This window comes from Pinus tabuliformis, chromosome 6 (assembly GCF_031772625.1).
Source record: "Pinus tabuliformis cultivar Carrire ecotype Pingquan chromosome 6, CPIR1, whole genome shotgun sequence".
In the NCBI taxonomy this organism is placed as follows: domain Eukaryota; kingdom Viridiplantae; phylum Streptophyta; class Pinopsida; order Pinales; family Pinaceae; genus Pinus; species Pinus tabuliformis.
Window position 1 is genome coordinate 2027699279 of NC_142292.1, and position 18581 is coordinate 2027717859.

The 18581-nt window shown below is 36.7% G+C and overlaps 1 protein-coding gene across 1 annotated transcript in view; it reads right to left on the reverse strand.

The window, feature by feature from the left end:
* The window catches only part of LOC149267387 (small RNA degrading nuclease 1-like), a 190409-nt gene that overhangs the window by 156816 nt on the left and 15012 nt on the right, over positions 1–18581 (reverse strand). Inside the window, exon 2 of the mRNA XM_089411429.1 lies at positions 12002–12184. Coding sequence (XP_089267555.1) covers positions 12002–12184 — 183 coding nt within the window. The remainder of the gene's footprint in view (positions 1–12001; positions 12185–18581) is intronic.

Genomic DNA, 18581 nt, shown 5'->3' on the forward strand with positions numbered 1-18581 from the left:
ATCAAAAAGGGTCCAAGTGTGATTCTTCAGCTTCCATTGCCTGTTCCCACTCAGGTGTACCCTTAGCCTCTGAATAGGTTTGAGGCTCAAAAATACTGTGCAGGTTAGCCATAAGAGCAAAATTTACTGTAGACTGTTGTTTGCTCTTATGTCTAGAAGTTCTACCTTCAAGGAGCTCATTATCCCGGAGATCACCAATGGTTTTAGCCCACCATTTAGGCCGGAGAGTAGAGGAACCAATATCAGGAGGAGATGGAGAAGGGTCAGGAACAATAGGAGCAGCAAGAGGAGGGTTATTTTCCGGAGGAAGCTCAGGTAGTGCATTATCAAATAATGATGTTGTATCATCCCTCCCATCAGGTGGACCTATCGGAAGAAGAACACTGCTCAGAAGGAGGGGACTAAAAGAATCCTCTATCTTTATCAAATACTACATCACGACTGAAGCTAAGACAACCAGTGGCTATATCGATCAACCTATAGGTCTTGTGATGATCATTGTACCCTGTCATGAGTTTCTTGCTTTTGGAATCCAACTTAGAGCGCTTAGCAGCTGGAATCCAAACATATGCAACTGAGCCAAATACTTTGAGATGACTGATCTTAGGCTTACGACCAGACAAAACCTCTTCGGGAGTCTTCCCCTTAACAGCCTGAGTAGGTGATCGGTTGAGAAGATAGACAGCAGTAAATACTGCTTCAGCCCAAAATTTGTTTGGGACATTCCTGTGTTGTAACATGGAACGAGCCATTTCAACAACCGTACGGTTGCGGCGTTCGACAACACTGTTCTGCTGAAGGGTGTAGGGTGTAGTTAACTGACGTTTGATGCCATGAGTATCACAAAAGTTGGAGAAAGCAGAAGAACAAAATTCCCCCCCGTTATCTGTCCTAAGAGTTACGATATTACAGCCAGACTCTTTTTCAACTAAGGATTTAAACTTCTGAAAGATACTCAATACATCAGATTTATATTTTAGAAAAGACACCCACATCTTTCCACTGAAGTCATCTACAATAAGCAAAAAATATTTGCAACTAGTAATAGAAGATGTATGCATAGGACCACAAATATCAGCATGAATTAACTAGAGTACCTTAGATGCGCGCCAAGATTCTCCATCCTTGAATGAAGATCGATGTTGCTTGCCAGCTTGACAAGCACATCGTACTCCCAACTACTGAGTCTGAATATCAAGTAACCCTGACACAAGTCCCTCCCGAGAGAGCTGAGAGAGATACTGCATGTTTAGATGCCCATATCACTGATGCCATAGAGTACTGATGGGAGAAACACGCGCTGCTAGAGCTACTTCTGGTGAATCTCTAGTGTCAAGAAACCTGTATAGACCATGATCCTCTAGGCCAACTGCAACCGTAAGACTAGTGTCCCTGTCGATAATGGAGCACTTGTGCGCACTGAACATTACATCAAGCTGAGGAGAGTTCCTCATAATCTGGCTGACAGACAGCAAATTAATTTCCATACCAGGAACATAGTACACATTCAAGAAGATGAGTGTGCGCACACCAGACTAGATCTGAACTGTACCTTTGCCAACCACTGTGTACTCTTCACCTCCGCCGAATACTACCGAATCACTGAAAGGTGAGAAGTCAATAAACCAGTCACGCCTGTGAGAGAAATGGCGTGATGCACTAGAGTCAATGTACCAAGCCGAAGACGGGACTTGATCTGAAGGCCTTTTAGCCATAAAGGCGTAAAAGGCAGATTCTCTCTGCTCGGAATGTTTTGCAACATTCGCTGTCTGATGAGGCCCTCCCTGTTTATTCTGTTCAGAAGCAATCCTCTGTCCGCAATCTTTCTTCATTTGGCCGAATTTGTGACAGTAATTACACTGCACATTTTTCTTCCTTGCAGGATCAAAAAACTGAAAAGAACCTTTCTGCTGAAAGGACTGAGAGGACTGATATTTGGCAGCAAAAGCATTTTCTGAGGCGGTTGATGAGGCACCACTACCAAACTGTTGTTTCCAACAATCCTGCTGCATGAGTTTGGTGCATAACTCTGGAAACTTCATATCAACATTACTAGAGGTAATGTTGAGTGTTTCTATGAAGTGCTCATAAGATTTTGGTAGACTTTTCAGAGTGCTGACTACCATATCTTCTTTCTCCGTGGTTCGACTAATGGCTTCGAGCTGGTCTCGAATTGAGAAAGAAAGCTCTGCTCTTGTCAAATGTCTCGTGCAGTTCCTTCAAATGTTGCCAGATCTCGGCAGCTGTCTTGCCAGAAGGAATCTGCGGTAACTGATCATCAGTGACAAAGAGCTTGAGAAGCATAACGGCCTCTCGATTTCGATCATCAAACTTATCTTGATCGGTGCCAGTTGTACCAGGACGGAGCTCTTTGTTAAGAACGAGTTGATCAAGACACCTATATTCAAAAATGGTCAACATTCTCTGTTTCCAGATGTTATAATTGGTGCCATTAAAGCGTTGATTGCCTTCCAACATCAGATTAGTTAACGAGGCCATTTGTACGTTTCCCAAGACACAAAAAACAACAAAGAAGTCTGGCACAGATTTTAATGCAGATGTCGGCTAATCTGGACAAAATCTGACAGGTGCTGGAAACAAAATTCAAATCCGCTAACTCGAAAATCGAGGCACGGAAAACGATGCACCTAGAAAATTCTAACGACATGGTCGATAAAAATTGAGCCACAAAGGATGGTCGTGGTTAATGTTGCAGAGGTATTTACTACTGTTGTAGCACAACGAACAGCTTCTAACAATACAATAATTCTTGGTTTTATTGCCTCAAGGCATATAGCACAATTGCTAGGAGAAAGTCGAACGCTGGGTTTCGAATGCAAACCACTACGAAAAACCTGCGAAGACTGTACAGACCCACAATTGATTCCCGTACCCCTCCCAAAAGAGTTGTATTAAAGGAACTAGACCGAGTCGAAACAGTCTCATAAACTGGAACTATCCTCTGCAAATGAACACGGTCTTCTCCTGAAGATAACCTTTCGACAAGCAGAACTCAACGCCAAATCTTGTAAAGAAGACACTGAACTTGGTTGTAGAGATAGATCACCAAACTGATAAATATATTGCACAGTATATGGCTTCAGAAATATGGAAGGTGCGTCGAATGGATAAGCGTGGATATTGTTGTGTCTGAGACGCCAACTGAATTGATGTGCGTGAAAACAAACAAAAAAACCACATGGAGCCCGCTGTAGAGCCTGCGTGAAGCGTCGGACGTGCCTGCGATGTTGGACAGAACACGATGATCCTCGCACTAAATGTATATATGTCCAGTACCTTACGCTGAGAGCACCTGTAGAGGAGAACGCACGATGAGGGCAGAAGCGATGCCGCCGATACATTTTGACGGCTGCTCATAAGACCGATCACTCTCGATGCAACAGCTATCCCGTAAGCCAAATCAACAGACACAAATTCATTAAATTGGAGGGGTAGATATTTGACGGGCTACGAGAAAATGGAAGCGACTTGCACGACAACGAGTCGCATCCGACAGCGCTGATCACAAGGACTCGATCTGATCTGATCTTCTAGAGATAGGGTTTGGTTTTAATCCTATCACAACAGGACAGAAAGGAAACTGATACGGATTTTTGTGGGTTTATATTTTTTAGCCGGGCGCACTCTTGCGGGGAAAAAAATCGAGATTTGATATTGAACCCAATGATACAATTAAGCGAGTTAAGCAACGGGTTGAGGGAAAAAAAAAGGAATACCGCCTATACAGCAAATAATGAAACTCCCAGGTTCGATCCCCAGGACTTATCCTTCAGGCACTGGAGATAGGAGCGGAAAAAACCTTCGATTACTACACTAATCAGAACGAAACCTCTCGCAGCGTAGAAATTTTGATGCCCAAAAAAAATTCCAAATTCCTAGAGAGATATTTCGAAATGAAGCAAAATTTTTCAGATAATGAAAAATTATTTCGAAAAATACCTAAGCTCTGATACCATAATCAATGAATGAATTGAATTGATTTACATGAGCAAATGAAGCTCAATAAGTAATACAGAGATATTTACAGAAATAGAAACATCAAGTTTCTATTAGGAAATAGAAACAACCAGTTTCTTCTAAGAAACTGCTAAAAAAGATAAAAATAGAAACAGCTAATAAGAATGAGCATTAATCACTAAATAGCATTATTCTAATAACTTAGATAGAAAGTACAACCAAATCTATAGAAGCATGAAGTTTACCATATCAAAATCATATAATAATGGAAGCGTTCACTTTATACATCAAATACCCAAACTTAGTTACAAACAAGAGACACATACTCTTCAACTTTTGCTAGGGTCTTTGTCAAGAAAACATAGCAACCTTCCTTACATCTAGGGTTTCAATGTTTCTTCTAGAGGCATGACATACCATACTACAACATATTGCAAACCATAGAAGCAATTTAAACAAGTATAGATCTATAATGCATCTAACAACTTTAGAATTCATATGTTAGACTTCCTACTAGGATCTTGTGCAAAACCCTAGATTTCATACACGAGCTTTAACAATCAAAACCAATCATAGCTCAATTCAACATGACTAGCTTCCACTAGGGTTTGTTGTAAACCCTAGATTTTACTAATTCTCAACAACCATAATACAATAACAAATTTTATCAACTTTTCATAAATCCCATATTATTACATTGTCATCATATATCAAAGATTTTAACTTCTACTAAGGTTTAGTTACAAAACCCTAGGATTCACAAAAACTATCATCCTAGAGAATCAAACTTCAACTAGGGATTAGTTCCAAACCCTAGGACTCATGACCATCAATAATTAGGTCAACTCATACATCTAGGATTTCATCATCATGCACAAGCATATCATAGCATGTGTTAGTCAAACCCATTGACACAAACATCAATATCTTAAAGTTAGACATATCACAACCTTGATCAGACTAGGGTTTGATTGCACAAACACACACATGCCAAGGATTTCATTTCTAGGACATTATAAGGGTCTTACTTATACACCCTACCAAACCCTAATGATCTAGGGTTTCAATACAAAACATAGCAAACCCTAAATTACCAATACTTCAAAGGTTCAGGATTTCAAACATTACCATTCAACCCTAACAAGTTAGGGTTTCCATAACCATACCAAAACCCCAAACATGACATCATCAAAGCATCAGACATTTTCTTTTGACTTCAACAATAACCCTAAGTAGGCTAGGGTTTCACACATTATCATCGACATACCCTTAAGTTAGGGTTTTCACAAAGAACCTTTTTAGGGTTCCACAAGAGTAATCAAAGATATGAGGAGGGTAGATTTATCTAATGATGAATCACCCAATCAAGAATCTTTAAGATTCAAAAAAGCTAGACACAATGATGTTAGCAATAGTTTATCAAGAATGAATATAAAGAGAGCAAAATCTTGTAGTTCAAAACATACCTCTTGTTTCTTAACAAACCTAGTAAGTCTAATGCTTTGTCTTGTGAGGCCTTCTTCCTTGAGTTTTCAACAAGTTTTTCCTAAACAAGGAAAATATGAGTAGAATGTGATCATTATTTAATGAAAACAAAACTTGATAAGTAAGGAAAATTAAAAATGAAAAAGGTAATAAGATACTTAACTTTGAAGGTTGGTGTAACGACCCATCTCAACTTACAGGGAACATAAAAGTATTAGCATGTATATGAGGCATGCATATGATAGCTACATATGCATGCATTGCATGCACTGCGCTAGTATGCATATTAACTTATTATGAAAATTCCCAAGTAAAAGAAAAATGAATTTATTATCGAAAGTGTCGTGGTAGTATTCATACCAATTTAATTACATGAAGTGTCTATGTATGGAAAATGAATTAAATAGTAAAAGAATTAATTAATACCTTATTTTATAATATATTAATTTCATTTCATTAATAACATTTTAATTAAATAATAAATAAATAAATATTAATAGGGCACAAGGTTAATTAACTTATCCTTTGGCAAGTCATGTTAAGGTACTTTAAAAGATCCTCTTCTCAAAGTCGGTTGAAATGATAAAGATCAAAATTCCATTTAATATATATATTCAAATAAGAATATGATTTAATGTACGTGTAATTTAAAATAAAGATGACTGACTGAAGTAATGAGAATTAAAAGGATAAGGACAAGATTGATTGGAGGAAAAAAGGGTGGGATTTCTTCGGAGGGAAGGATCCTTTCCTATATAAAAATCTAAAAGGAGAAGTGAAAGGGGGAGGACGTCTGGATGGAAATTTGGGAAGGAAGAAAATGGAGAATCTGGGAGAGAAATTTTGGGGGGAAATAATGAATGAGCTTTGGGGCTCCAGATTTCAGATATAGATCTATAAGAATTGAGCCCTGTTCTTGGAGGTTTTGGGCACGGGGGCCAAAAGGTTTCGCTTTCGAAGCCTCTTGGGTTTGGGACCCGGAAAAACTGATCCCAGACAAGCAGGGAGGAATTTGGCTAGTTTGGTATCAGGAGAACAACATCATCCAGGATCGACACCAACTCGGAAATCAGAAAAACCAGGTATGTACATATGTCTAATTTGATTTGTTTAGTCATAAAATTGAGAAGTATATTCTCTATATTCTACTAGAAATGAAATTATATGCAATTATAATTACAGTATGTTAGAAATGAATTTAAATAGACAGGTATATACTATTAGAAATATCAGTGGGTGAGGGCCCCTCCAAGCTTGAGGGATACCTATAACCTTAAGAACAAAATAAAAATGTTTTTCCAAAATATCCTAAACCTACAAATACTAAAAATCAAAAATAAAATAACTAAAGCTTAGATCAAAGGACTCAGTAGTGTAAGTCCCTTATATCTAGTTCTTCAGGCTTATTCTTCTTTGGCGATCCTTCTTCAGCAACATTGGCTTGGTCTCTACTTCTTTTATTGTTCTTCGGATTGTCAGGACAGTCACTTCTATAGTGACCCATTTTGTGGCATTGATAGCATTCTATCTTGGACATATCAACCTTCCTTCTTGGCCCTCTTGACTTCTTGGAGTTTCCCTTTTTGTGAGAAGCGGAGTATGCATTTGAAACCTTTTCTTCTTCATTGTTGGATGCTAATAAGATTCTCATTTCTTCTTAGGTGCAAGCATTCCATAATTGCTCGAAGGGAGGAGCTTCTTTCCAACTGTTGAGACCTAAAGCAAAAGAACTCCAAGTAGGTGGTAATCCCAATAATGTAGTGATTACTAGCTCCTTTTCCAGTACAATTTCATCTATGGCTTGAAGTTCATCTCTAATTCTAGATATCCTCACAAAGAAGGAAGCCACAGTATCATCCTTTGTCACTTTTGTAGTCCTTAACTCATTCTTCAAACTTGTTATTTGACCAATGTTCTTGATAGTGAATAATTTTGACAAAGCTTCATACATTTCTTGAGCATGGTCTATATTGGAAATGTATGGGACAAGATTGTCCTTTATGATTTCTACCATCAGTGTCATAGCCAATATCTTTGACTCTCTATACTTCACCTTGTCTGCATCACTGGATTCTTCGGTAGGTCTCTTCACCTTTCCTTTGACCAAATCCAAGACCTTGTTCTTTTCAAGAATGAGGTCAATTCTCTTCTTCCATGCCCTGTAATTTGATGCTCCTTCCAATTTGTTCTCACTCTTTATTGTGTTAGACATTGTCCTTGAAGATAGTGAGCTTCTTCCCTTATAAGAGTTCCTTATATGATCCCTTGATCAAAACTTTAAAATCCTAGTAGATTCTCTAAACTGCCTTTTTCCTTCTTCACCTTAGCTCTAAAACCATGTTAGAAAATCAGAAAGGCAGAAAGATTATCTTATATAGATAATTACTTGTGATTCTTTTATCTTTAGTTCATCAAGCAATTACCAAAACAACAACACATGGACAACAAATGTAGGCGGACATCCAGGGCAAAACCCCTTCAATAGTTTCTCGAGATAATCGAAGACTCTTTGACATAGACAAAGACTTCCTCCACACCAAGTTAGCCCTCAATCCTTCTTGCAGATGATAACCCTTCAAAAGCAACTTCGACCTAGCAGCATCAACATGCAATAGCAGCGCCAGCAACAGCTTCGACTAGACTAGAAAAACTTCGATCTTCCTTGATACACCTCAGAAGTGAGAGAGAGTTGGCCCAAAATTTCGATCTTGGTGTCTTCTATCTTCCTCCAAAAACTCGCACTCCTTTACAACTCTTTTTCTAGCCCTTTTCCAATTTCGCACTTCCCAACTTCTAGCCTCAGATATCATACTATGTGTGTGAGAGTGAAAATGCTCCAAATGAATTCAAATTGCCTTGTATATATATCCTTCCAGTGAGGTCGAATTTCCCTTCTTGAGGCCGACTTGATCTTCTTGAGGCTGACTTAGTGTGGAGGAGACTAAATTCATTTTTTTGCTCAAAATTAATTATTTTTACATGATTCGAAAGCCCAAGAAGGGTCTCTTTTAATGGACAATGACTTGGAATAAATCCTAGAAGTTCTCAATGGGTACTTTGACCTAAAACAAGATGACCCAAGCATGAAACCCATGCTTTAATAAGTCATAATAAAAATAACAAAAAAAAATTTCTTCATTCTTTTGATAAGTACATTTCATTGTGACTCAAATACATTTATGAAGACTGAACCTAGTTACATATTTCAACATTGATCATGCATCATTGCCTTAACAAATTATTTGGCGATTCTATTCTTTCCTATAGCAACTCCATTTTGTTGTGGATTGTAAGGGACTATCAACTGCCTCTTAATCACAGCTTCTTTGCAAAAGGAAACAAGTGCCTTGGAGGGGTATTCTCCTCCATTATCTGATCTCAGAATCTTGATTTTCTTACCCTTCAAGTTCTCCACTTCAACCTTTAATTCTTGAAAGTTGTCAAAGACTTCGTCCTTTATCTTCATGAAGTAAATCCATGTCTTGCAAGAGAAGTCATCAATAAATGTTACATAGTACAAAGAGCCTCCAAGAGATTTCACTGGCATTGGACCACATACATCAGAATGGACTAGATCCAAAATTTCCTTGGATCTACTTTCACTGCTTGGAAAAGGCTTCTTGACATTCTTTCCAAGCACACAGCCCTTACATACTTTTTCATGCTCAATCTGCAATTCTAGAACACTTGAAACCATTTGTTTTGAAGCAAGCAAAGCTATATAGTGAATGTGAGCATATCTTCTATGCCAAAGCTCGCATAGATTAATGTTATTATGTACAAATGCTTGAGTAGGTTGTTTCAAGAATCTGTACAACCTTCCTTCATGAATTCTAATTACTCTAGCAGAATCTATATTTGAGCCTGTGGGCCATGCAAGAACTTTGCCATCAACAAATGTTACTCTATCTCCCTTATCTTCTAAGCAAGAAATGGAAAGCAAATTCTTTTTCAAACCTAGTACATATAGTACGTTGCTTAGATTAACGTTTTCACCTAATTCTAACTAAATAAAAGTTTTCTCGATGCCTTTGACTGCATAATTGTTGTTGTCTCCAAGCTCTACCTTTTGAGATATTCTTTCCACTAAGCTTGTGAGGTTGTCACGATCTCTTGGCATGTGCCTTGAGGCACCACTATCTGCTAGCCACAAATCATTGCTATCTGTAATAGAACCTGTAAGAGCAGAAAAGTAAAAGAAATCTTTGTCACCGAAATCTTCATTCTTGGGTCTCTTTGGAAGTTCTTCAAAGTCTATTTCGATGGCCTTGCTACTTTCCCTTTCTCTTTCTATCATTCGACCTTTCAGGACAATCGTGTCTACAATGACCAAATTTATGACAATGATAGCATTGAACTTTTGACATATCTCTCTTTCCTTTACTAGCAAATCTTCTTTCTTCAAGTCTCCTTCATTTCTTCTTCCTCCATTTCTTCTTTGGAAACCAAACATCTTTCTTCCTCCTCCCTTCTTGAAATGTGTCGCATGTGCTTGAGAGCACCTTCTTCAGATCTCTGAATCTTTCCTTTAGACATGAGCCTTGATTCTTCTTTAGTACATGCAATCCATAGTTCATCAAACTTTGGAGCTTCTTTTCTGGAACATATCCCCGATGCAAATGAGTCCCATGATTCAGGTAAACCATTAAGTGTTATAGTCACTAATTCCTTTTAAGAATTGATTTCATTAATTGCTTGAATTCAATCTCTCAGATGAGAAATCCTCATGAAATACAAGGCTATAGTGTCATTTCGCGTCCTTCTAACATCATGAAGCTCATTCTTCAAACTCATGGCTTGACCAATATTGTTGATAGTGTATAAACCAATTAGGGCACCATACATCTTCTTTGAAGAGTCGAGATTTGCTACATTTGGGATCAAATGATATCTAATGGAGTCTACAATGATAGTTCTAGCAGTTACATCATCCTTCTCAATTTTTTAGTTTTCCTTCATCACCCTTAGGTTCGATGACCTTGTCTAATACCTAAAAGTTCATTCTTTGCAATAAGAAGATCAATCCTTGTTTTCCAAGCCCTAAAGTTTGTAGCTCTTTCCAATTTGTTTTATGCCTACATATAGGAACCCATAGTTATAGACAAGCAAATAGATCTTAGATGAGGTCTTCTTTAATGCTCTTCCATTTACCAAGGCTTTCCAAGAGTGATCTCAGTGTCCTTTTCCTCACCAAAGCTTTGATAACATGTTGAGGTTTCAAGTGCAATAGAGACAAGCACTAATTTCTGGAACACTGATAATTACTTCAAATGATATAGATCTTCTTTTAACAATTCCAGTTTATCATTAAGCAATTACACTTCAAAAATTCAACCATAAATGTACAAGGACAGTAGAGATCACATTGCACAAAGAGAACGCAAGGTTTTACCCTATGAAAACCCACTTGGGGGAAAACGCAACAACCTTTTTCCTAGAGAAATTCTTCAGTTCAACAAGAGATACATCTAATGCAACTAGTTAACTATGAGATCAAACTGATCAACAAGCTATGGTCAAACCTAGCCACGCAACCCTCTAGTCAAGTCAACTCAAGTCAAGCTTTTGCCCTTCAAACTTATACCCTCTTTGATCTGCCTAGGCCAAATTTCGGGCTCCCAGAATATGCCCAAAAACTTGGCCTTCCCAGAATTACGGCCCACCCAAAATATGTTGCCCAAAAACACACGTGCAAGCTAGAAGAGGGAGAAATCCACACGTGTGAGTTAGATTTTTCCTTCTTGTCCTTCACTTGGATGCCCAAAAATTGTCTTTCTTGTGTGAGGTCAAATCTACCTTGAGGGGGAGGTCGAATACACTATATATAGTGATCTTCCTGCCCAGAATGGGTGTGTCTCTTCACTAGGGCCGACTTGACTTGAGAGAGGGTTGACTTGACTAGTTTGGAGCCAAAAACTCAAAATTCAAATTTTGAAATTTTCTCTTCTAAATCCGACATGAAAAACATGTCTTATATAAATTATTTCAAGGACTAAACAGTAATAATGACATGAAGAACATGTCTTACAAATTCTTTACACATTGTAAGGGCTAAAATATAAATTAAGAAGACCAACCATAGCTAAAAAAAATCAACATTGAGGACAAAGCATTCTTTCAAAGGGCAGCAATGCTATAAACATAAATATAAATATAATTAACTAATTAATTAATTAAACAAACAAAAAGTCAAGGGGCGCATACCCTTTCACCTCATGACTAGTCAATGCTATAAAATACACCATCACGAGGGTTATTGTATCATTCATATTCATTCTATCAATCGATATATTATTTTTATTACGAAATAATTCTATCTTCTCTCATACAACAAGGACTGTTACAGTTTTCATAATTTGATAAATTCAACATATGTCAATATGAAGGTTTTGGATCAAATATTAAAATATTAACATCTATTTCCTAAACAATTTATTTCATGAGCATTTTGTACTAGCTTTGCAATGCAAATTGAAAGTTGAAAGACAATGTGAAACTCCAAACAAAATATTGGAACACAATAATGGAATCATGTTACCTTAAGGTCTTCCTTAGCAGTAAATGTCTTCACAAAAGCTGCCAAAACATCCCACGATTTCTTTCCGGGATCACAAAGTGATGAACCAAATTTACTATTATTGGAATTTAAAAATTCCTGCCAATCTCCTTTAGAACCCTTGATTTTACGTGCTTGAGCTAATTTGACAATTTTCACAAGAATCTACAATATCATATAAGAAAGAAAATCACATATTAGGAAGTGCCCTATGAAAGGCATTTCTTGATTCCAAAATCCAAATATTGAAGCAATTCAAAACTTAATAAAAATAAAGATTAAAAAACATTGAGCAATATGTATACGATATTACAACAAAGGCATGTCTAACAATAACAAAATAAATATAAGCTTGCAGAGATAAATAAGTAAGAAACGGTTTTGAAGTACATATTTTAAGCAAATTATTGATCTAAGGCTTGGTATAGAAATTTGCTTCATTGCTAAAAGTTTAAGTGAAGTGATCAATAAGTTAAACATAGAGAACAAATAAACGTAAGAGGTCCTAGAAAAAGGGTAGCTATCAAGTCTATAAAAGGTTCCAAACTTGGTATATTCTGAAAAGGCATTGACATAGGGCTAATTGCCTAAGGCTTGTATATTTATCAAACTTACATGAGTGCTTTAATAGATAGAAACATCCCAATAACAAAACCACCACCACATGATTCATTGGTCACCTAAACATGAACGTGCATACACATAACATTAAAGTGCTCAAAATTCCTTACAATGCAAAACCACTTAATAAATTGACAACAAAATGAAAATACCTGTCTTAATCCAAAGGAGTGAAAAGCACCCTCAGTACAAATGGCCTCTGGAATTTGTTGTTTGAATCTTTGAACACAAAGGACTTGTATTGCTAATTGTTTGAGTGTGTGTGAAAATTAAAGGTGATTACATTTAACCACAACAAAAAATTCATTGAAACAATTGGAGCCCATAGATTTACATAAGCAAGAAAGCAAGAAATGAATTCCCATTTATATCATTGATTTCACAATTTATGCAATGACAAAGTGAATGTTTGAGGACCTTGCCTCTTGCTACCTCTATTATCTACAAAGTATCTTCTCTTGAGACCTAATTGGTTGTCAAACAAGAATATCTACCTATGTCTAGAGAGTACTCCCCAATAACTTCCTCTAGAATCTCCCTTACTCAAGTGTGTAGTTTCTTTGTCTACAGTGGTCATGGTTCAACTACCTACCTAATCATGTAAAAATCGACACTTTGCTTTGACTACACATCAACCTATTACTTCGAGTAGGTAGTATCCAAATGTTATTTTAACATCTAAGTTCCTACATGCAATCCCTAACTAGCGATTATCAATCCCCTAATTCTCATATATCAACAACCCTTTCTAAAGATTATGGCCCTCTATCATCTTTGCAACGTTACAGAAATCATTCTAATATCTAAAGTTGTTCATGTTGAGAAATATAACTCGAGCAAGAATTTCTTTCACAAGTTCAGTGTCAATGTGCAAGAAGTGGCTCAAGACATTTCATTGGTGGTAACCTTGAAAATCTGATCACTAATTCCATCATGTAATTTCACTTTCAAACAAACAAACAAACAAAAAGTGAAAGTCTATTGTTTTGAAGTTAACATAGTCTTAGAAATCTAAATGAAATGTTCCAAAAGTTATATAACATAAATGACTTAGACTAGGATTTAATCTTAGCCATACATCTCAAGATAGAGATAACTGACAGCTAGGATTGAGGAGATTAGTTATTTCTCTCGAAGCATAAAATAAACATAAGGGCATGTAATAGGTCCTAAAAAAAGCTCATGGAGAACAAATAAACATAAGTGCATGTAATAGGTGCTAGAAAAAGGGTAGCTATCAAGTCTATAAAATGTTCCAAACTTGGTATATTCAAAAATGGCATTGACATAGGGGCTAATTGCCTAAGGCTTGTATATTTATCAAACTTACATGAGTGCTTTAATAGATAGAAACATCTCAATAACAAAACCACCACCACATGATTCATTGGTCACCTAAACATGAACGTGCATACACATAACATTAAAGTGCTCAAAATCCCTTACAATGCAAAATCACTTAATCAATTGACAACAAAATGAAGATACTTGTCTTAATCCAAAGAAGTGGAAATCACCCTCAATAGAAATGGCCTCTGCAATTTGTTGTTTGAATCTTTGAACACAAAGGACTTGTATTGTTAATGGTTTGTGTGTGTGTGACAATTAAAGGTGATTACATTTAACCACAACAAAAAATTCATTGAAACAATTGGAGCCCATAGATCTACATAAGCAAGAAAACTAGAAATGGATTCCCATTTATATCATTGATTTCACAATTTATACAACGAGAAAGTGGATGTTTGAGGACCTTGCCTCTTGCTACCTCTATTATCCACAAAGTATCTTCTCTTAAGACCTAATTGGTTGTCAAACAAGAATATCTACCTATGTCTAGAGAGAACTCCCCAATAAGTTCCTCTAGAATCTCCCTTACTCAATTGTGTAGTTTCTTTGTTTATAGTGGTCATTGTTCAACTATCTATCTAATCATGTAAAAATCGACACTTTGTTTTAACTACACATCAACCTAGTCCTTCGAGTAGGTAGTATCCAAATGTTATTTTAACCTCTAAGGTCCTACATGCAATCCCTAACTACTGATTATCAATTCCTTGATTCTCATATATATCAACAACAAATCTAGCTTCCCCTTTCTAAAGATTATGGCCCTCTATCATCTTTGCAACGTTACAAAAATCATTCTAATATCTGAATTTGTTCATGTTGAGAAATGTAACTTGAGCAAGAATTTCTTTCATAAGTTAAGCGTCAACATGCAAGAAGTGGTTCAAGACATTTCATTAGTAACCACCTTGGAAATCTAATCACTAATTCCATCTTGTAATTTCCCTTGAAAAATAAAAAATAAAAGTGAAATTCTATTGTTTTGAAGTTAACATAGTCTTAGAAATCTAAATGAAATGTTCCAAAAGTTATATAACATAAATGACTTAGACTAGGATTTAATCTTAGCCATACATCTCAAGATAGAGATAACAAACAGCTAGGATTGGGGAGATTAGTTATTTCTCTCAAAGCATAAAAAGGACAAGATGGGAGAGCTCAACCTCATATGAGAAGAGAGCAAGAGAGTAGGAAGAAGAAAGAGTGCACTCAAGGAGAATAATAGAAGATTGTTGATGTGACCAACAAGATACCAATAAGCCATATAGGTTGTACAATTGTTGTAGTTGTTATTTCTATATTCAAATTTGGTCAATCTTTTGCGGATTACTAAGTGTACTTCAATGTTGAGAGGAGAGAAAGAGCAATTTGTTGTCCAGTAAAGGCAGAAACAAAGCAAGCCCTATTGTTGTAGTTGTACCCTCTTTCACATAGGCACAAACAAAGTTGGTGAAAGGACAAAAAGAGTTAGCGGAAAAAATTAATAAATTAATACAAAAAGGAGACAAAATTGACAAATTAATAAAGAATTCTACAAATCAATGGCAAATCGCATTAAGAATGAGAACCTCATCCAAAAATTAGAGTTTGAATCAAACTTAATCATTGCCAAACTTGAACCATGCAACATAGGTTGATACTCTAACAAAACCCTTAACAAAGGGGAAGTTTGAGGCATTTAGAGACAAACTTGTGTTAAAATTCTGAAGTTCTACGCTATAAAAATTGATTATTTCAAAAACTTCTTTCTACTGCAATATTAGTTAAGCAATTGTAAATAGAACATAAACCAAATGCACAATGGAAGACAACCAAGAACATAAAGACACAGAGAATTTAGGTCTAATGACCAGGGCAAAACCCACAAGGGGAAAACCCAACCAGATTCTTCTTCTATTAGATATCAATTGTTTAGCAGAGATATAGAGCACAATGAGAGATCAAGAGAATAAGTAAGTTCACCCAAATATGAACAAATTGTAGCATAAAGATCATTGGTAGCAATAGTAGATGCAAACACTGAATCAACCTTCCCTTCAACTGAATCAACACCGAAACACTAAATCAACCTCGCTCACCAAGTTTTGCTCTTACTCTCGAAGTCTCTCTCTCACAATCTTCTCCAACTCTCTCCAACTCTCTCTATCAAGTACAAATTCTTCTTTCACAATGCACAAGTAATGAGAATGAGATGATATAAGACACATATATAGGAAGACCAACAATTTATGGTCATAAAGGAGTAATATGCATGCCTTGAAGAGAAGTTACATATGCCATTTAAGGAGGTACACATGCCTTTGTAATTTATGCCATTAAGGAGGTACACATGCCTTTGTAACTCAAGACATTAAGGAGGGAATGTAACATATGCATTAAAGAGTGCGTAAGAGGAATCTTTTATGAGATGCTTTTAATGAGTGTGTAAGAGGAATATGCCATGCTTTTAATGAGTACATAAGAGAGAGAGTAATGTATCCATTAAGTGAGAGAGAGTAACATATGCATTAACTAAGGGGAGTTACATATGACATGAATGAGTGCCATGATTGAGAGACATGAATTTCTTTTTAACAATAATATAATAGTATCATAAATAATAATAATAATAATATTGATGATTAAGTTGATATTGAACTATTAGGATTGATTAATGATAAGTGATTTTCCATCAATTATACTTGATTACCAATTGATGCAAGGTGATTTATTATTTTTGGAAAGTTATAATTGAGATGTTAGACATGACTTTCTTTCTATTCCTTTAAAGTCACTCTAGAATTGTCAGAAATGAGATTGTAGATAAGGAATTCATCCCTAAGCTGCCAATTTTCAACACTTCCTCTCAGTTATGGAGGAATTTCTTTTTGCACCAAAGATATTTGTTTTCTCTGTCCATCTCTATTCATCTCTTCTTTGTATCATCTGGAACAATGATGTCACAATCTAATGAAGAAGAATCATCATAGAGGAGATTCATCTATCACCCTATATCCATTAATCTTCCCATCTTAACACAGGCTTGGGGGGATTACCACTTGTCAACACATGACAAGGATTGCGCACAACCAAGTCTCACCTCTGCTTGGGGGGCTTACCACTTGTCAACACATGACAAGGATTGCGCTCAGCCAAGCTTTACCTTAAGAGTCAAGTGGTAGAACACCTTCATCCACTGACTTTAGGGGGATTACCACTTGTCAACACATGACAAGGATCACGCACAACCAAGTCTTACCTCTACTTGGGGGGTTACCACTTGTCAAGGATCACACACAACCAAGCTTTACCACACACATTGGCCAGATGGGTGGTACTCTCAACAAGCCCAACTTGTGGGTAGGATGCACACTGGGTATACACTTGGCAAGTCTCAGACTTAATGGTAGGGGGGATTACCACTTGTCAACACAAGACAAAGATCGCGCACAACCTACAATCAAGCGTTCCGTCAAACCCAAGAGCTCTCCTGGCTCCATTCCCAATTTAGAAGTTCAAACAAGAGAGAAGAGCAGAGCTCAGTGTACTCGATCATTCATGACCACCCCCACCAGGAAGGGTCAGATCTGTCAGACAAAGTTGCACTCTGGATACCAAGAACTTCCCTTTCAGCAAAGGCTTGGTAAGTATGTCAGCTATTTGATCATCAGTTGCAATATGATGGAGTCTTACTACTCCTTTCTGCACCATATCCCAGATATAGTGATATTTGATCTCAATGTGCTTGGACTTGTCATGGAACACAAGATTTTCTGCAAGTCGAAGCCCACTCTTACTATCACAGTTTATTACTGTCGTATCTAGCACATGCTCAAACAGCTTTCCAAATAGCTTCCTCAACCATACTACCTCACAGCTAGCCATGCTAGCAGCAATGTACTTGGCTTCAGCCATGCTAAGGGCTACAGACTTCTGCTTTCTACTCATCCAAGATATCAAGGGAAATCCCAAGCTAAAGTAACATCCAATTGTTCTCTTTCTATCAGCAGAGTTACTAGCCCAATCAGCATCAGAGTACACATGTAGGCTTACATCTCCGGCAATATATCTCAATCCAAGATTGATGGTCCCATGCAGGTATCTTAGCACATGCTTTGCAGCAATCCAATGTGCATATGATGGCTTAATCATAAATTGGTTTAGAGTGTTGACCACAAAAGATATCTCTAGTCTAGTGTTCACTAAGAACATCAATGCCCCAATCCGTTGTTGATACTCAAAAGAATTTGCCAAATCAGGTCCTGCAACTTCACCACAAAACTTCTTGAAATTCATATCCATTGACATATTCAAGGAATTACATTTTGTCATACCAAATCTTTTCAATAGCTTGACAACATATTTTCCTTAAGAAAGGAAAATACATATTTTCCTTGAAAAAGGAAAATACATATTTTTCTTGAGAAAGGAAAATCTCACCAAGTCTATGTCATACCTCTAGGCCTAGAAAGTAGTGCATCAAATGAAGATCTTTCATTGCAAACTTAGAAGCTAACTCTCTCTTACATTGAAGGATAAGAGGTTCACCACCTGTCAAGAATAAGTCATCAACATATAATACCAAAATCAACGGCATACCTTGGACGGTTTT